General features: G+C 47.0%; 1 protein-coding gene across 1 annotated transcript in view; it reads left to right on the top strand.

Annotated features, from left to right (window-relative positions):
• Positions 1 to 17,762, top strand: part of Kif13a (kinesin family member 13A) — a 176,777-nt gene that overhangs the window by 50,870 nt on the left and 108,145 nt on the right. The window contains 1 exon segment of the mRNA XM_076859246.1: positions 17,734 to 17,746. Within this exon segment, the coding sequence (XP_076715361.1) occupies positions 17,734 to 17,746 (13 nt within the window).

The following is a 17,762-nucleotide window of genomic DNA, read 5'->3' as shown; positions in this document are numbered from 1 at the left end:
GACATTATTCACTGTATCAAGAAGGTCTCTTAAACTGCACTCTTTGTATCCGTGCTCATCTGCAGAAACTGCTCTGGCATTGGACTCAGCTGGAATCTTACTGAGAATCTGCTGAAGTTCTGGGCCTTCTCACTTAGGTCTTGGAATTCTGGCTCGGTTGTTCAGTTATATACTCTTCTCCATCATCAGCTGCCTCTGAGGAAGGTTCTCCACAGGGCCAAATTGTATACCTTTTTCCTCTGAAATTTTCATAGTCTTGTGTGAGACCCAGATTTTCTTTTTTAGCCTTAGTGAACGTAGCTCTCAGTGTCTGAGCTTCAGACAAATTTACTCTTTCTAGCTCATTAATCACAGCGTAGGTTAATTGCACAGAGGGGCATAAAAACTGGAAGTGATCTCATTCGTCATCTCTTCCATTATCAACCTCATGCAACCCACTTAGCCTGTTTTTGAGATTCATCCATTTTGTAGCATGTATCAGAATTTCGTTCCTTTTCGTGACTGAATAATATTCCACTATGTGTATATACCCCATTTTGTTTATCATTCGTCCATTGATGGCCTCTTGGGTTATGTCCACCTTTGGGCTATTGTCAGTAATGCTTCTATGAGCATGAGTATACAAATATTTGTTCAAGTCCCTGCTTTCAGTTCTTTGGAATATATTCCTGAAAGTGAGATTACTGAATTCTGATTACATTTTAAGGTTCTTTCAGATACTGACCGTAATTTTTAAAATCATATTAATATACCCTAATTAAGCATTCTTCAAGTAATTAAACTCTAAGTCATTTTTTCCTCAAAGTTTCAGTCTCCTCCTCCCCCTCCTCACTGTCCTGCCCCTCCTCCCCCTTCTCTGGGGGGGATCCATCCTGGGCTTTGCTCTTGTACCACTGAGTCTCCTCCTTAGCCCTCTGCTTTTTCAGTGAGTTTGTAACTGGGGACGCCTCCCAGCCAAACAGCAGCTAGTGAAGCTGTTCTGAATACCAGGAAAACCTTCTAAGTGTGTCCTAAGAAATGCACCAGGAAATAAATTTTGGAACTTCACAAAAACTGGGATTTTTTTTCCAGCAATCTTGTGTTCTAACAAAACACAACTGATAGTAACTTAGACATGACGACCGCTTTCATTACGTGTTGGATTCCGACGTCTCCATCGTAGATGAGCCCTTTACACAAGGATGACATAAAGAAGCCTGCTCTGGGCTGGGGCAGAGCCGCTCCTCCTAGGGGTTAGGGACAGGGTAAGAATAAACAGAATTTCCAGGTGTCTCAGTTTAGTGTCTCCTTGCTCCTGACAGATCCTCCCAACAAGGGACATTGTTGGCCTTTGTCGCTGTTCTGACCACTCCATTCTCTGTGAATGACTGCTGCCAATCAAACACATTCCTTAGTTAAGTGTTCCTTAATTGAGAACTGTACACGCGCACACACAATTACTGTTGGTTACCTGCTCCTGCCCAGGGGACTTTGTGTTTTCTGCTAGCTGAGCGTCCAGGGAATCCTGGGCTTTCTCTTCACAGTGATGTCTTCTTCTCACTGACGGCTGAGAAGCCACGGGTACTTACTTCCTCCACCTGGCAGACCAGCCTGCCCACAGAACGTGTTTGCCCGGAGCTTCAGCCTTGCTGACTCCTGGGCCCCTGGCTGCAGCTCGCTTGCTTCACGAGGGAATCTTAAGGGCATCTCAGTGTCCACCACCAGTGTCCTCTTGTCCTCCAGCAAACCAGCCCCTCCCGCAGCGTCCCTAAGGTGGGGCTCTTCTCCTCTGGCCCCATGGGAGCCTCGGATTTTCCCTGGGTGCCGCAGTCTGGCTGGGCACAAATCACGAGCCACTCGAGCAGGAACAAACTTTATTTCTGAACTCCACCAGCACACTCCACACACGCTCCCGGGAACTCTCCCGAACGCCACCCACGCGGCTCCTCCAGGAACACACCAACCGGAAATCCTTCCTCCGGCACTTCCCCAACCAATGTGAACTCTCCAGGAATCCCCGAGAGAACTCCAAAGTAGCAGGCCGAGGGGGACAGTAAAGGTCTAATATACAATTGAATCAATCCAGCATCATCTTAATGGCTCGCCTCTCAACCAACACTATTGGCAAAATGCCAGGTGCCATTCTGACTCGGCTGTGGCTCTCAGCACCCGGGTACCTCTTTCACCTGCCCACCCCACCTCAGCTCATCCTCAGGCCCCCCGGGCCCTGCCCTGGGTCTGTCACTTGTCACCCTCCGCCCTGGAGGTTCTTCCCCAGGTACCAAGGGATGGATCTGAAGCATTTGTTGATTTTGTTATTTTCATCTGGAGGGTATTCAAGGAGGAGTGAACTTAATTTGAATCACATGTGGAGCTTGAATATAAAGGTAATAAGTGGCCTCAGCATCTCCATTAATCTTGTCTTAGAGATTCTACCACACAAGGTGCAGGGGAACCAGCTAACCCAAGTTTTGTAGGAATTTGTTGCCCTCACCTTTAAACCCAGCTGAGCTTTTGTTTCATGTCCAGTTATAACCAGCAAGAAGAGGGGGAAAGTGCCTGGGATGTAGTACTAATTGTGCTGAGTGGGTTCCTAGATATGGAGGGGGCTTTGCTTCCTACCGTCCTTCTTTTGAGTCTTCCCCAGTCCTGCCTGGCCCCATCCACTTCTCAGCTCAGGTGCTGCCCTTGCCAGGACCCTGGTTCCATTGTGTTTGTAAAGAAGAGCTGGGCTAAAAGGGCTGTGGAATCCACCCTCAGTGCAGGCTTCATTTAGGAGGGGCTGTGCTTGGTAGAGATCTTATTTATTGTCTATAGATATTTTGTTTTACCACCAAGTCTTATTACTAAACTAAAAAAAAAAAAAATCTGTGGAATATACTTGCAAAAAATAGTTTTATCAATTAATCCAAGGAGAAGCTTCAGCTTTTAAGTCAGAGAAGGGTCATGAAGCACAGCAATGCAGTGGACTTTAGTTAACAGCATATCATATCACACAGGCCTGTAGCAACGATCCCTATCTCAAGTCCAAGACTAGAAGCTGTTCAGGAATTCCCCAAGTTGTAAGGAGCTCTACCTAGGATGGTAACTATTGTCAGGAATACATTCCAGATCAAGAATCCACCTTGCTGGTACCTGTGTCTGTGACTTTTCTAAGCATGTAAGTAAATCCCATCTCAAAATGGGTCATTATCATCTCCAGCCATGATATTTTACAATTTGAACATACATGTATTTAGTAACCCTGAGATCATGAAAAGTGTTAAGTAACAGTTATTTTAAAATTCTAGAATTGTACCCTGAAAGATTTTCCAGCACCTCTGTGTATGGGATCCTGATAGGTCTGCTGAGCAGGGTTGAGACACAGACCTGACCCCAGAGGCCAGAATGTGTGAACTCTGGTGGTCATCCTCCTGGGGTCCCAGGCTGGACAGTCTTAGGGAAAGGTTTTTGAGAGTTGAGTCCTGGGATAAGAAGTCCTTCCCGCTCTGCGCCAGCAGACACTGGTCACAGGCCAGAGGGAGCAGGATGGTGCAGAGAGCCTTCCTGCAGTCCAGGAGGCCAGCTTGTGGTGTGGTTGCTGCACTTATCACTTGTGTAGGTGGTTCATGTGAAAATCTGTGTTTCTTAGTGCAGTAATTGTGAGGAAGGTCACCCCCGGTCACCAGCGACTGTCTTTCCACACACAGGAAAAGACCTAGACTGCCAACCACAAAGAGAGAGAGAGAGATTCATGCCTGGCAAGTTCAGGGCTTTGGAACAGGGATGTGATGGAATTTCCTGTTTTAAATAAGAAGACTTGTTGAATTTCAGGGGCCAACTACTTGACCTTACCTGGGTGGATGAGTCCTTTCTCGTTGAAGTCTCCCGGCTCATCCACTTTTATTTTTTAATTCTGTCTTTCTTTAAGCTTTGGGGAGAGGCTGTTTGATTTTTAAAATTCCAAAATGCATTCTACATAAAAGTGTGTAAAACGTGTGCGGATGAAGAACAGCAGGGGACACAGGGGCCGGCAGCCTGCGCCCCTCTGAAGCAGCTGACCCCGCACTTGTGCAGAGGGGCGGACCCCAGAGCCGCCCCCAGCGCCTCCCTGACTGCAGTGCGCATGTTCCTCCGTTTTTATGAACCGCTTTCACATTCAGCCCCGCACCCCAGGCAGTTTATTTTTAGCTTTGCCCTTTTTGGCAGAAGCTTGCATAAATGGCATCCCGCTGGCCGTGCCATCCAGGGACTTGCTGCGGCCTTCTGCGTCGGCTGTCGGGGGTCCCTGGGAGTTGGGGTGTGGAACTGCAGCGCACCCTCCTGCCCTGCTGAGAAGCGTCCAGGTGTCCGCACCATCACGGTTTTATTTCCTTTCTCTGGGTTTGCTTTTCCATTAGCTTTGGAGAACAGCTCGGAGCCCAGATTCTGCAGGTCAGCTGCCATTTAGGGTCTCAAGGTCGTCGACTCCTGTGGCCGAAGCCCTCGCGTTGGGCTGGACTTTCCTGGTGGTGCGCATTCCCTGGTGGAAATACTGGACCTGCCCGACTCTGGAGACCTTCCAGAGGATGCACGGGTCAGGATTTCCCGGGAGAGGGCCAGCTCGTGACCCGCACTCCCAGGTGTAGAGATGAAGCCCTGTTCTCTGCAGAATTGCAGGGATGAGCCGTCCACGTGATCCTTCCTTCTGGGTTTAATCCCCCACCCCCACCCCACCCTGAATGCTATTGAGATGGGGGCCAGCCTGGAACCCCAGATGAGGTGGCTGGAAGCAGGCTGCTCTGAGATCACAGGAAGACGCCTGGAGCCTCCTTCTTCCTGCTCAGCCTTTCCCAGGGCCTCGCCCTCTTCCCACCCACCTTGTTTCTCCCCAGTTATTGGCAGATGATCTGTTCCATTGTGTCCTCGGGAGGGAGTCGGCAGAGGGCGCGCCCCTTGTCTCATTTTAAAATACTCTTATGGAAATGACCACAGAACTAATAAAAACAAGTCAGCTGTTTGCATTTATTTTCAAATTTAGAAAACTCTTCTGGAAAGGTTGCACTGAGAGTCACTTGCTCATTGTTAAGGTCATTGTCCTCTGACATTTTAAAAAGTAGGTCTTTGAGTATGTTTTTCCTCCTCTATAAAAGTAAGACCCAAGGTGTATTTTCCCACGTTAGCTGGTTATTATTGAAATTTGTTCAGCTTGTTTGCCCTTGAACTGGATGCTCATGTTTACCAGACGGGGAAAATAAAATGAGTTTATTTAATGCAGGACTGCTCAGAGCCTGTGCGCGCCATCTCAGATAACCCTCTGAGCTCACTCTGCAAAAGGCACCATTTGACTAGTTCCCACAACCCCAGTGGTCCCCTCTACCTTGGCCTCAGGAGTGCAGTGGAACTTCTCTAGCAACTTAAGATGTGCCTGCTTATCTTGATGGACAGTGTGAACCTTAGACTTATTTTTGGTTCACTTTTGATTTAGAAAGTTTATGCTAAATAGCATCTTTCTTTCGTTCCTTTCTTTCCTTCCTTCCTTCCTTTCTTTCTCCCTCTCTCACTCTCTACCTCCCTCCCTCCGTCCCCAGTATTTTTCTTTTAAATGAGAATGTGGTGAAGAAGGAGGACATTAGTCACTCTTCCACTTTCTCTTGACCTTGAACCTATCATAGAGACTGAGCCTGAAGTGGAATCTACGTATAATTACATCTTTTTCAGCTAAATACTAAAACATCAACCAGAGAAACTCATTCTTGAGCAGTTGAAAATTGTCAGGCATCTTTATCTAAAATGATTCCTATTCCAACAAAAAAATTTTTTTCCTCTCTCTACCAGGTATACAAGCCCCATCCCCCGCCCCCAGAGTTTTCTAAGTTAATTTTCTAGATAACTGAAGTTTGGACTTTCAGAACGTGGTCCTTAACCATTCAAGCTGAGGCTGCTGGAGCTCTGGTTGGGACTGCTTGCCTCTGCTGTCACACAGCGTGGGACTGGGGAGGCACCCTCTGCTGCTGCCCCCTCCCGGCCCAGCCTGGCCGGTCGGCTGCCCTGTGGGCAGTGTGTGCAGGAACACTGGACAATGGGGGAGGTCAAGTTGGGGCACAGAGCAGTGCTCAGGGCACTAGGAGTGGGGACCGGGTCGACCCAGGGCTGAGGGACATCTTTAGGTGCTCAGAGGCTTTCTGACTTCTGGGTACAGGAGGATTAAGGTCTTTGGGAAAGGGAGCCATTATTATTCTCAATGGTTTGTGCCCTTTGGAAGTTGGAAACTGAATGTGAGTCATGGGCATAACTTTCAAAGCCCTCTCGCAGCCCTGTTTCAGCACACCGAGATCCTTTCCTGAGAGGGCGGCCAGGACTGGCAGCCGCCGTAGAAGATGATGCTGCTGTGCCGTTAGGGGAGGCCCTGCCTTTCTGGCTGTGTGGGTCTGCGTTCTCACTGATAAAGCATTTTGGGAAAGCACAGTGCTGCACATAGGTTTGGTTGGTGTTCAAACAAACCCCAAGGAGCAGCGAACTCAGGGAACTGGCCGTGTTGCCTCAGACGTTACTGGTGACCTGGTGATGTGAGCCAAGGACTCCATCCCTCCGCAGAGCAGGCATCTATTAGGAAGCTCCAACGTCTGCTGGTGTTTTCAGCACTGGGAATGGAACAGGGTACAGTGGACAAGGCTCCTCTTCCAGAGACCTTGTAACTATCAGGTCCAGCGGAGAAGATCTGTAGTTAGGCAAATAAAGAAACGGAAGTGGGGCGCATGGCATATGCCTGTAATCCCAGCGGCTCAGGAGGCCCAGGCAGGAGGATTGTGAGTTCAAAGCCAACCCCAGCCACAGCAAGGTTCTAAGCAACTCAGTGAGACCCTATCTCTAAATAAAATACAAAATAGGGCTGGGGATGTGGGGAGTGCCCCTGAGTTCAATCACCAGTACCCCACCCCCTAAAAAAAGAAAGAAAATGGGAGGGCTTAAAATCCTGAAAGGTGCTGTGAAGAAAATAAAGCAGGGTAACATGAGACTGAGTGGCAGGGAGGGAGAGCTCTTGAGAAGGTTGTCCCCTGGGTGAGTCCGGGGAAGAGGGGTCCAGGCAGAGAGAGCCTGTGCATAGGCCCTTGCTGCAAATGCTTTCTTCTGGGGGGTGCCTCTGCTGTAGGAGTACAGACCCAGAACAGGATCATGCAGTCACTGAGGCCCAGAATTAAGAATTGGCTTACTCCCTTCGCTACCTGCTGCTTTAAGAGCTGTCCAGTGACCCAGTGAACAAGATGGTAAATGTGTCCTTCTTAAAAGACTCTCGGATTGGCAGTAAAACAAAGCAAACAGTTTTCAGTAGTGGTAAAATAAATGGACCTCGTTATTTATATAAAAATAGGCTGCCCTTCAAGTATGGCTTGTGATAAGTAGCCATGTGGACTGCCTACATCCTTTGGCATGCTGTTCCAAGATTCTTTTTATGCATGTGTTTATTTATCCAGCAAACATTTATCCTCTGCTGCACACCAAGCCCTGAGCCAGACCCAGCAGGAGAGGACCCAGAGCTGGTGTGATCCAGCCTCTGCCTGCAGGGCACTCATAACCAGAGAGATGTGGGGCCCTAACCAGGCCAGATGCTTCCCGTGTGGCGAGGGGTAGAGGGCAGAGAGAAGCAGGCCCAGGCATTGCCCTGGGGAGGCTTGCTGTACAGTGGGCAAAGAGCTTAGCCCCAGGGTGCCATGGCAAAGGCTGCCAGCAGGGGTCATGAGTCATGGGAAGAGGCCCCTGGAGAGGAGCCACTCTACAGGGCAGGAAGGGCCAGGGGGCTGTGTTGGGGGCTCTGGAAGAGAGCAGCGCGTGGGAGGGCTGCAAGGTAGGAGAGAGGCTTATGTGGGTGGGAGCAGGTGGCAAGAGGAACAGCATTTGCCATGTCCTGCTGACACAGTCAGGAATTTGGTTGCTTTTCCAAGTGTAATAAGGTGGTTGCAGGGTTTTAAACCTGGGAATGGGAGGAAGCATTTCCAAGAGCTCACTGGTTGCAAAGGTGGGCTCTGGAGCTAAGGGAACAGCTCAGAAGACCCCAGGCCAGGTTGCTGTCCTGGCTTTGGGGTGAGCACTGATGGATCAGGCCGGCCCGGAGGAGCCAGGTGTAATGGACAGAATATGCTCAGCAGCCTTAGTTCTGTCCTCCTCAGAGATGCGCGAGTACGCGGGGAAGGTGTCCTGGTGCCATGGAGACAGCACAGGCTCTGGTGGGCTCGGGGACATCATCGCTGATCCCACCGTCGGCCCCATGAGGTCATGGGTTCAGTGTCCACCTGTGAAAACTTTTTTCTTTTCCTTTTTTTTCCCCCTGACAAGTCAGTCTTTCTTATTTTTTATTTCTTATTATTTTTTAATCCTTTTTTCCCATTGGAGGTTGATCTGGCCCATTCTAGTACTGGCCCTTTTAGCCACGCTTCAGACTTGCCTCGTGGAGTTAGCTCTACAAGGTGGTGGGCACCCTAGGGAGATCACACACCCATGAGGGTTCAAAAGGAGGTAGCCCCTCTGTTCCTACCCATTCTTTTTTCCCCTTGCAGCACGGGTGGGTGTAATTTTGAATGGATCTGTAGGTCCCTCTGTTTAGTAGTTCTGTGTTGCTGTGACCAAAAGACCTGACGATAATAATTTTAGAGGAGGAAAGGCTGCTTTGGGGCTCTTGGTTTCAGAGGTCTCAGTCTATAGATGGCTCCGTTGCTCTGGGCCCAAGATGAGGCAGAACGTGGTGGTGGAAGGATGTGATGGAGGAAAGCAGCTGAGGACAGGGCCACCAGGAAGGGGAGAGAGAAGCTCATTCACCAGGGACAACATATAAACTCCAAAGGCACACCCCCAGTGACCCACCTCCTCCAGCCACCCCCACCTGTCTTCAGTCACCACCCAGTTAATCCGTTCAAGTGGCTTGATGCACTGCTGGGTGAAGGCTCTCCTAACACATCGTCTCACCTCTAAGCTTTCTTGCATTGTCTCACTCCTGAGCCTTGGGGGGACACCTCACATCTAAGCCACAGCACCCTCCTTCACCGCTGCTCAGTAGGTTAGATTTAAATGGTTGCTGTTTTGCTGTCCTACACTTCCTAACCTAAAGAGCAGTATTTCCAGGAGTGCTCATCACTAGCGTGACCTGGGTCACAGACATGGCCTTGGCAGGCTCCTTCACAGGGAATGAGGAAGACGTGCCATCACTCCTCCTAAAAGGTCATTCATGAGAGACAGTCTCCTGCCTTGGTGATTGACTCACCATGACCTTTAGATGGTTCTGCACAGTCGGCATCTGTACTGCACAGAGCAAGCGGGCTGCTGAGTCGGGGGTCTCGAGCCCTGCAGCAGCAGGTGCCTCTGTGCAGATGGAGAGGAGGTTTTCTGGGCGGAGTTTGTAGGTAAAGTAGGTGGCTGGCACCTACTCTCACGTCTGTGAATGCTTTTCCTGTGTCAGCTCACTTAACCCTCCCGCCAGCTCCCTGCCATGTCCAAGGTCACGCTGCGTCATGCTGGGAGTGAGGAGCATGGAAGTGGGCAGTCTGGCCTCTGTGTTCCTGCATGTGACCTCCGTGTTGGACTGGCTATCACTAAAGGCCACTTGTGGGTGTCAACAGGGACCTAAGGCTGTTCAGCAACCATCAGTGCTTTCAAGAAACTGTCTCAAGAGCACAAGGTCAGGTTCTGCCTAATGCAGAAAAGTCTAATGTATCATCATTGTACAGTTCTACACCATGGTTATGCAGCAGCATGTTTTATGGTTAGACACAAGATCTCCCATAAGTCGCAAATTAACCTAGGAAATATAACCGAAACTGCATAGTTAGAACCAGGTAGCCAAAGGCACATTACCTGGAGTCAGGTCTCCAGCAGTGGCCGAGGCTGGGGTTGGGTACACTGTGTCCTGAGGGTGACCTACAGAGGTGCTGCATTCTGGATTTTTAAATCTGAACTTGGAGCTCCCTGCTCTAGCACTGGGAAAGATTCACCACACAATCCTTTTTTTAAGATGGGACAAGAAAACCACACCAGAGCCGCGTTCCTCTGTTGATTTCGTCTTGGTCACCTGGTGTGAGCTCGTGGCGCCATGGATGGGTAACTGCAGGCATGGCCTTCAGGAGCAGGAGGGACAAGCGGCCTGGAGCAAGCTCCACGCAGCCTTCCTGCCTGTGCCCCTGAGCCCCCGCTGGGGTCGGCTGGATTGTTAGTCAGGAGGAAGGGTCCAGGGTTGCTGGGCAGAAAAGTAGTTATGATGGACAGTGATTACGTAAAAGGACATCATGTGAGTTGTGACACTCCATTTGCTTTGTGGAGCCTTTTTGATTTTGGAAATAGAAGCCGCAGGAACATCATTATGTGATACCAATAGTTATTGTGGTCTATTCATGAGTATTTATTTCAGGGTTTGTATTTTTTTTTATTATTAGTTGTTCAAAACATTACAAAGCTCTTGACATATTTCATATATTTGATTCAAGTGGATTATGAATCAAGGTTTGTATTTTCTTGCAATTTTTTTATTAGCCAGTTAATTACATGGAAATGCAATTTCATTCTGGAGTACTTTCCCTCAGCTTACAGACAGCAATATTAAAAACTTTCAGGAGAGAAAACGTCACTTATTCGGTGACAAGGATCATCACAAGTAATGTCGTTTTAAAAAGCAAGAACAAATTATTTAAATTTTTTTTTAGCATTTGGTAACAGGTATTTGATGTTTGGCTTCTGACCTGAACATTTTATAGACTAGAAATGTCCTTGAACTCGGTGCTTCTGGAAAAATCAGTAGTAGATGGTTGTTATTTTTGTTTTCCCTTTTATTCCAGCCAGTCAGGGACTGACACTTTAGTAGATGCTGGGGGACGAAAGCATTGTGACATTGTACCCATAAAAGAAAGCAAGAGAGTGGCCACTGCTTTGGAAGAGGTCTCTGGCCTAGAAATAGCTGTGGCCTGGCACCGGCGCTCAGACTGCTTCGAGGAGCGTGGGGCCAGGTGGTGTGGTGGATTCGTCTAGGTTGAGAGCTGGTTTCCTTCCTCACCCCTCTTTCTGTCTAGTTTTGTGCCCATCAGTCCCAACCCTGTGGCCCCACTTTCAGCTTCAGGAGGTGGCAGTGACTGGCTTATTAGCCATGACTCCCAGGATCCTGACTCCGTCCTTCCTGCCCCTGCACACCCTGCCTCCTTCCCTGCCCGACACACCCGCTTCTTCTCCCAGGCTGGGCTGGGCCGACCTTCCCTCCTTGCTCTTCATTTGAAATAACAACATGAGTGGCAGAGACTGAGATGCAGGCAGTTCCCTGACCTCACCTGCCTCACCATGTCAACGTGGCTTCGAGATCTTGCTCTCCTCCAACTGGGAGAGCAGGGATGGAGCTTTTTTTCTGTTTTGCATTTTTCAGAACAGCATGCAGTTTTATGTTGCTAAATTGCTGTGAGAGCAAAACCTGTGGAAGTGCCCAACCAGGATTATTTTAATAACAAAGTTAACTTACTGAGAAGACAAGACCTCAATTATTGAGTGCCTCCTCTCCATAAGAATAAGGACCTGGTAATTCTCCAAATCTGTGGTTTGGAAAACTTGTAGGATGTTCCAGAGTTTGTCCTGAGACTATCTACGTCTGGCTCCTGCTCCTGCCTGCCCTTACTGTTCTGAGTTCAGAGTAACTTTTTGGTAAAAGGGACCAGTCTTGGGTGATTCGGAAGCTATAAGGTGAGAGGATGAGAAAAGACTCAGGAAGCCTGAAGTCATGCAGAAGTTTTGCAGAAAGGGGAATTAGAGGAGTTAGAGGTTCAACAAGTCCTCCTTTGTGCACTCTTATTTGCAATCAGTGTCTGTTGGGGTTTCTCCATTAGGGTTGGAGCCTGGATGGGGAGGAGGGCTTGAAAAACAAGTAACCCCTCCTCAGGGCTTCCAGACCATTGCTGGGAAGGTGTTTATTTTCACGTGACCCTCTCTCCCAACCATCAGTTGTCTTACTGTAAGATATTTAAAAATCCATCATGAATTCAGAGATGGAAAAAAGAAACTTGAATGTATATAAGGTGAAAGTCAAAAAGGCAGTGCCTCAGGTAAAGATAGGGTGGGTCAGTTGGCTTACTGGGTGGATTTTGCTGAGTGTCTGCTGAATGCTGGAGAGGGCTCAGGAAAGAGCAGAAGAGGGGCCGGTACTCCAAGTGCACCTGTCCTATCTGTGTCCTGGTCTGCTTGTCCAGCGGGTTGGGCCTCTGGTGCCCTTGCCAGAATTCTTCCCAGACTGGAGGTAGAATCCAGAAGGGGAAGTTTTATTACCTGAATATTCTCCTCCTCACTTCATCAAATGAGGAAACCTCAATTACAAAGGAACTTTTTGTATCTGAGACTTTAGGTTCAAGCTGACATTTAATTTTCTTTTTCTATTAGCCAACACCTTTACCAGAAGCATATTTACAGTTACTTTTCACAGTGGAGAGAATCCTGAGAGCAGGGAATGTTGATGACTTACTGATTGGTTGGTTCCTTTCACAAGAGTTATGGTATGAAAATTGTGTAAGGCATTTGACACACACCATTAGAGCTATGGTCAGTTCCAAGTAGAGGGTCACTACTGTGGGTTTCACTGTTTAGCCAGTGGAGATGGTATGTTTTGTATCATTGAAACTTGAGTCTAGCGAGGCTCACTGGTGCATACCTGTGATCCCAGCTACTCAGGAGGCTGAAGTGGGAGGATTGCAAGTTTGAGGCTAGCCTCAGTAACTCAGTGAGACCTTGTCTAAAATTAAAAAGCCTAGAGATACAGCTCAGAGGCAGAGTGCATTTGTATTCAATCGCTAGTCCTGCAGGGTCCGGGGAGAGGGAGAAAGAAAAATCTGTCTGGTGGCAGACAGATTTATGCAAGTGCAGAAAGGAAATATAACGATTTTTAAAATTGGAATTTTATTTTATTATGTTTACAAGCTATTATACCTCCAAAACATTTTTTTGAATCATCAGAGTTTTCAAATAATGAACTTGATTTATAAAACTTAAACTGAATAGAAAACTCCTGGTGAGAATTGTAACATGCTGTTAATCGCTTTGTTTCAGAATTTTATTGTTTCCATTGCAAAATTGACACATTTTGATGGTGGAAATGTTTTTGGCAGACACTTGAAATCTCATTGCATTCATGAAAGCCTTTCTGGTTGTTTTCCATTGAAATCAATGAGAAGTGTTTCCCAAAATATGCTCCAAGACGTTCCTCTCAAAGAAGTCTGTGGTCAAATACGTTGGGCGATGCTGCTGTTGAAATGCTGCATTTACTGAGTGACGTCAGAGACATACATCGGCGTGGAAAGCTGTGCCGTCCAATAACCCGCATTGGGCTTAGTGCATTTCCCAATTTAATGACATCAGAACTTTTTAGTTGACCTTTGTTAAAATCCCATAGAACTTCAACTGTGTATGCAATGCTGGTCGAGAGGAATATTGTTTTTAAATAAACCATGAGAGGTGGTCTGTGCTTTCTGAAGGTTTTTTTTGGTTCTGCATGCTAAGCACATGATTGGCCCCTGAGCAGCACCCCTGGTCCCTCTGAAGGCCCATCTGCTAAGTGAAGGCAGTCTTGCCCCCAAATTGTGGGGCCCTGGTGGTGATCTAAGTAAATTCCACATCTGGATTACGTTTAATTCTCTAAGGCAAAATATCATTTCTGAGTTCTTGTGCTGAGAGGGTGAGGTGGAGTGGGGGACGGGTGATGAAAGCAGTGCAGCATGGCCTCGTTTTCAAGGGGTTTAAATTTTAAAGATACAGAAGACTTGACTACAAGGCTCCCCAGCTGTGTGTGCCAGCAGGCGCTAAGCTGTTTTGTGGGACATAGGAACCTTGGAGCGTGAGAGGCAGTGAGGGCCAATGCTGAGGAATTGACAGAGTTGAGCCTTGAACTGGTCTTGAAGAGGTGTCTGAGGGGTCAGGCAGAGCTGGGGGACAGAAGAGGGTCAGGGGCATACAAGTTGCACGAGCTGTGTGGTCAATACACCTGGTGCAGAGAGATCAACCCTCCTGTCCTGGGAGTGGGGAGGAGCTTCAGTGTCTTGCACAAGTAGTGCCACAGTCAGGGTAGAGCCACATCTGTTCGTTTTCTCTCCAAATCCCGAGACCTGCAAACAAGATTACTTGGCTGGCTTTGAAAACATCAAGTTGTTTTCAGTTTATTTCTTTGGCATACACAGAAAAATCTACTTCCCCTTCCAGAGGTTTGTGCAATCAAAAACAAGGGCTTTTTGGAGAATGAATGAGAGCAGGCAGCCGAGAAGGCTCAGTAGTAACACTTTTTCAAGCAAGTGGCAGTAAAATGTTTGCTAAGGATTTAGCAACCACACCTGTGTCTTGGGGTCATTCATTGAGGTCTGTTTGAAGGAATGTTCTTCTTAGTTCACGAGACAGTTGGTTAGCAGAAACACTGCCTCCTTCCGCAACAGAGCCACACAGGTTTCTCAACAATAGGGATGTGGCTTTGACTGATGTCATCAGCAAAGGGCCACAACATTAAATCTACACCCAGGCAGGGGCACTCCACAGCAGGAGCGCTGGCTGAGAGAGTCGGAGTTCTGAGGGAGGCGTTGGTAGCGAGTTCATTTTCGTTTGAACACCATAGAGTGTGCTTCCACAAATTAGGCAACTGCGGTGTTCCTGGGCAGCATTATCTTATGGGGCCAGCATTGTCTGTGTGTCTGTCATGGACTTAACTGACACTCTGGTACATGACTGTATTTAATATCGATGGTATGGAATCACATAAGTGTTTACATGAATCATCTGCATCTCTTCCTTTTCCATATTGTTAAGAGTTGAACTTAGGCATATTAACGTTAAGAGTTTACTTGTGCAGATAATGCTTCATGAATTGTGTGGCTCCACAGGGGAAGTGGCTTGGGGCTCCACCAAAGAAACATTTGAATGGTGAACTTGAAGCTGAGCAGAGGAATTACTTGCTTGGTTCAAGTTGGAGGAGTTGCCTTATTTGAACTGTCCTGGTTGGAATGTTCCTGGTTAAATAACTAATGCTCAGCCTCTTTCGATAGTCTGGACTTGGTTCATTTTCTAAATATAGAAGCCCCAGAGCACTGGCACCATCTCCTCCTAGTGGCCTCCTGTTCTTTTTATAGTTTACCTGCATATACGTGAAACCTTAAAACCTTTCATTTTTACATTATAATATCACATGAGTTTCTATCAAAGAAGAGCAAACTGTATTTGATTATGCTGTCAATACTACTCACACTGGGAATTTTTTTTTTTTTTTCCCCACAACTACCAAAGATTGACGTTCAACCTCTAGGGATTTGGGCAGTGGACTATGGTTCTGCCTTAGAACCATAGTCCACTTCTGCTCATCACCTGATTGACATCTTAAGAAAGGTGGGCCAGTTAATAAAGCACAGTTGTGATGCCCTCCGCGGCTCTCTCTTCTTTAATGGGACTCCTTGTTCTAAACGAAATGATGAATGCATGTGGGGAGAAGCAGATGAGCCTCGCGGTTTCCATTTTCCCTGCTACCCAGCCCCCACCCATTGGTTATAAGCAGTCCTTAAAACACAAAAGACCATCACAGAATTGTGGTGTTATTACCATATGTTGTGCTTTCGGCGTGAAAGGAGTACCCTTTTAAACTACTTAGAAGGCTGAAATAGGATTAGGTTTTCTAAGAAGAATGAAAAAAGCCTATTAGAATGTCGGGGGAGAAAGGATCATTTTTTTATTGGCAGCTAACAAGATCAATGTGCTGATACTGGCTGCCAACCAGCCCTGCTTCCTGGCTGCTGGTGGCAAGTACTGTGTGGCTCTAGTGTAAAGGACACACACAGGAACTCTGGAGAGCTCCCTGGGATCTAGCTAGCCTGTCCCACCTCCGTTGGGTTACGTGATTTATCAGGAAACCTTAAAAGGGAACTAGACAATCAGCCCTCCACACCTGTGGGTTCTGCATTCTCAGATTCAACCACCAACAGATCAAAAATATTCAAGGAAAAAAGTGTGCCTTTTTTTTAAAAAAAATCTTGTCATCTTTTGCTAAACAATACAGCATAACAACTATTTACACATTTAGATTATATTAGGAAAGCTAGAGATGATTTTAATTATACAGGATGCACATAGGTTATATGCAGATATTACACCATTATGTGTAAAGTAGTTGAGCATCTGTGGATTTTGTATCAACCCCTCATAGACACCTAGGAACGACTGTGTCTTACTGACATGGTGCATGCCGTTTCAGGTGATTGCTTTGTTGTAACCCAAGTGACGTTTCCTTCCTTTGTTAGATAAAGCAAACAAAGTGAGAAAAGTCCTAGTCAAAAATACAGTGCCGAGGCTGGGGTGTAGCTTGGTGGTAGAGCATTTGACTCCCAAGCCCAAGGTCCTGGGTTCAATCCCCATCCTAGGGACAAAGCGTGTAGTGAGGTGTTCATTATCCTTCTACCTGCTCTGAGCAGATGCCTGCCAGAGCAGTGTTCCACTTAAGGAAATTTTCTTGGCAAAAACCTCAGACTTTGTATACAGAATGAAAATTCCTGACCTTCTTAGAATTAAAAACACTCATGCATTTTTTACTCCAACATCTATAAATATTTATCTCGTTTTAAGGGATAGACACACAAATATGTTGAGACTTGCCGGATACCAGTTATTCTAGACCAAAAAAACCCAAAGACAAAAATTGCATTCCCATTGTGCTTGTCCAAGATAATGACGTAAGGCCCAACGGCTCGTTTCCTCTTGGCTAACTCGTGGAATTCCAAGAAAATGGCTTTTCAGCTCTGCCACAATAGGAATTTTGTGATTTTTTTCTCTGCATTTAGAGATGAAGGATATCCACCTGACTGTGGGGTCAGAGGGCATTTCCCCTGCTGCTGAGCTCTGCAGGATTGTCCAGCCCAAGGATGGGGAAAGGTGCCATGCTGGTTTTGCGGGGGCCTTTCTATCCCATGCCTTCTGCCTGGGAAATCTATTGTCAGTCCCTGTGACGCTGTCCCTGTGAGGATGGAGTAAAGCCCTGGGAAATAGTCATTTCAGTTTGTGATCGGTGATGATCACAGGTTGACCAAGAATGACATCAGGAGGGCCAAGAACTGTGGTAGGAACCCCCACCTTAGAAATCTAAGACCAGCTCCTTGGTTTCGCACATGGGAAAATACTTACCAAGCAAGACAACCTAATATTCTGTGTCTTTGAAAACCTGATCCTCATCCGAGTTCCCTCCAGGTGTGCTTTCAGTGCTTCTGGAGTTATTAACAGGGAAAAATGGTCATTATACAAAGTGTATGTGTGTGTGCTTGTTGACAGTGAAAGGGGATAACTGGCTTTTAAGTTTCTAGTCTATTACCATTTAGAATCATGCTTTTAAAATGAGAAATGCTCTAATATATAATAGTTTGTCAAAGGAAAAATGCATATATATTAATGCCAATTAAAAAAAATGTTGAATGTGAAAACTGATTTAAAAGCGTTGGACAATATGCAATGCTCATCCATTGCCATTTCTTAGAATCATTAAAAAAACGCGTCCCAATGACAGTCTGGGTCTGCTCTGTTAAACCAGGACAGGGGAGGTTCATCATGTGCAGGCTGTATCTGTGAGCAGATTCCAGAGTCCTTTCCTTCAGGCAGGGATGTGTTTGGATGGGCCCCTGAGCCTCAGGAAGTAGAGTGTTTTGCAGATCTGTGACCATGGTGCTGAATTTACCTTCTGTTTTTTCTCTTTCATTGTTTCCCCTGATGTGGCTGCTGTGTTGACCACCCTCTGTATCTCTGCCGCTGAAATTTTTTCTTTCCATCATTAAGGAAACCTCCCAAGGTAAGCTCGGATGTGA

The sequence above is a fragment of the Callospermophilus lateralis genome, chromosome 6 (genome assembly GCF_048772815.1).
Source record: "Callospermophilus lateralis isolate mCalLat2 chromosome 6, mCalLat2.hap1, whole genome shotgun sequence".
NCBI classification, from domain to species: Eukaryota; Metazoa; Chordata; class Mammalia; order Rodentia; family Sciuridae; genus Callospermophilus; species Callospermophilus lateralis.
This window is presented reverse-complemented; position numbering and strand designations above follow the sequence as displayed.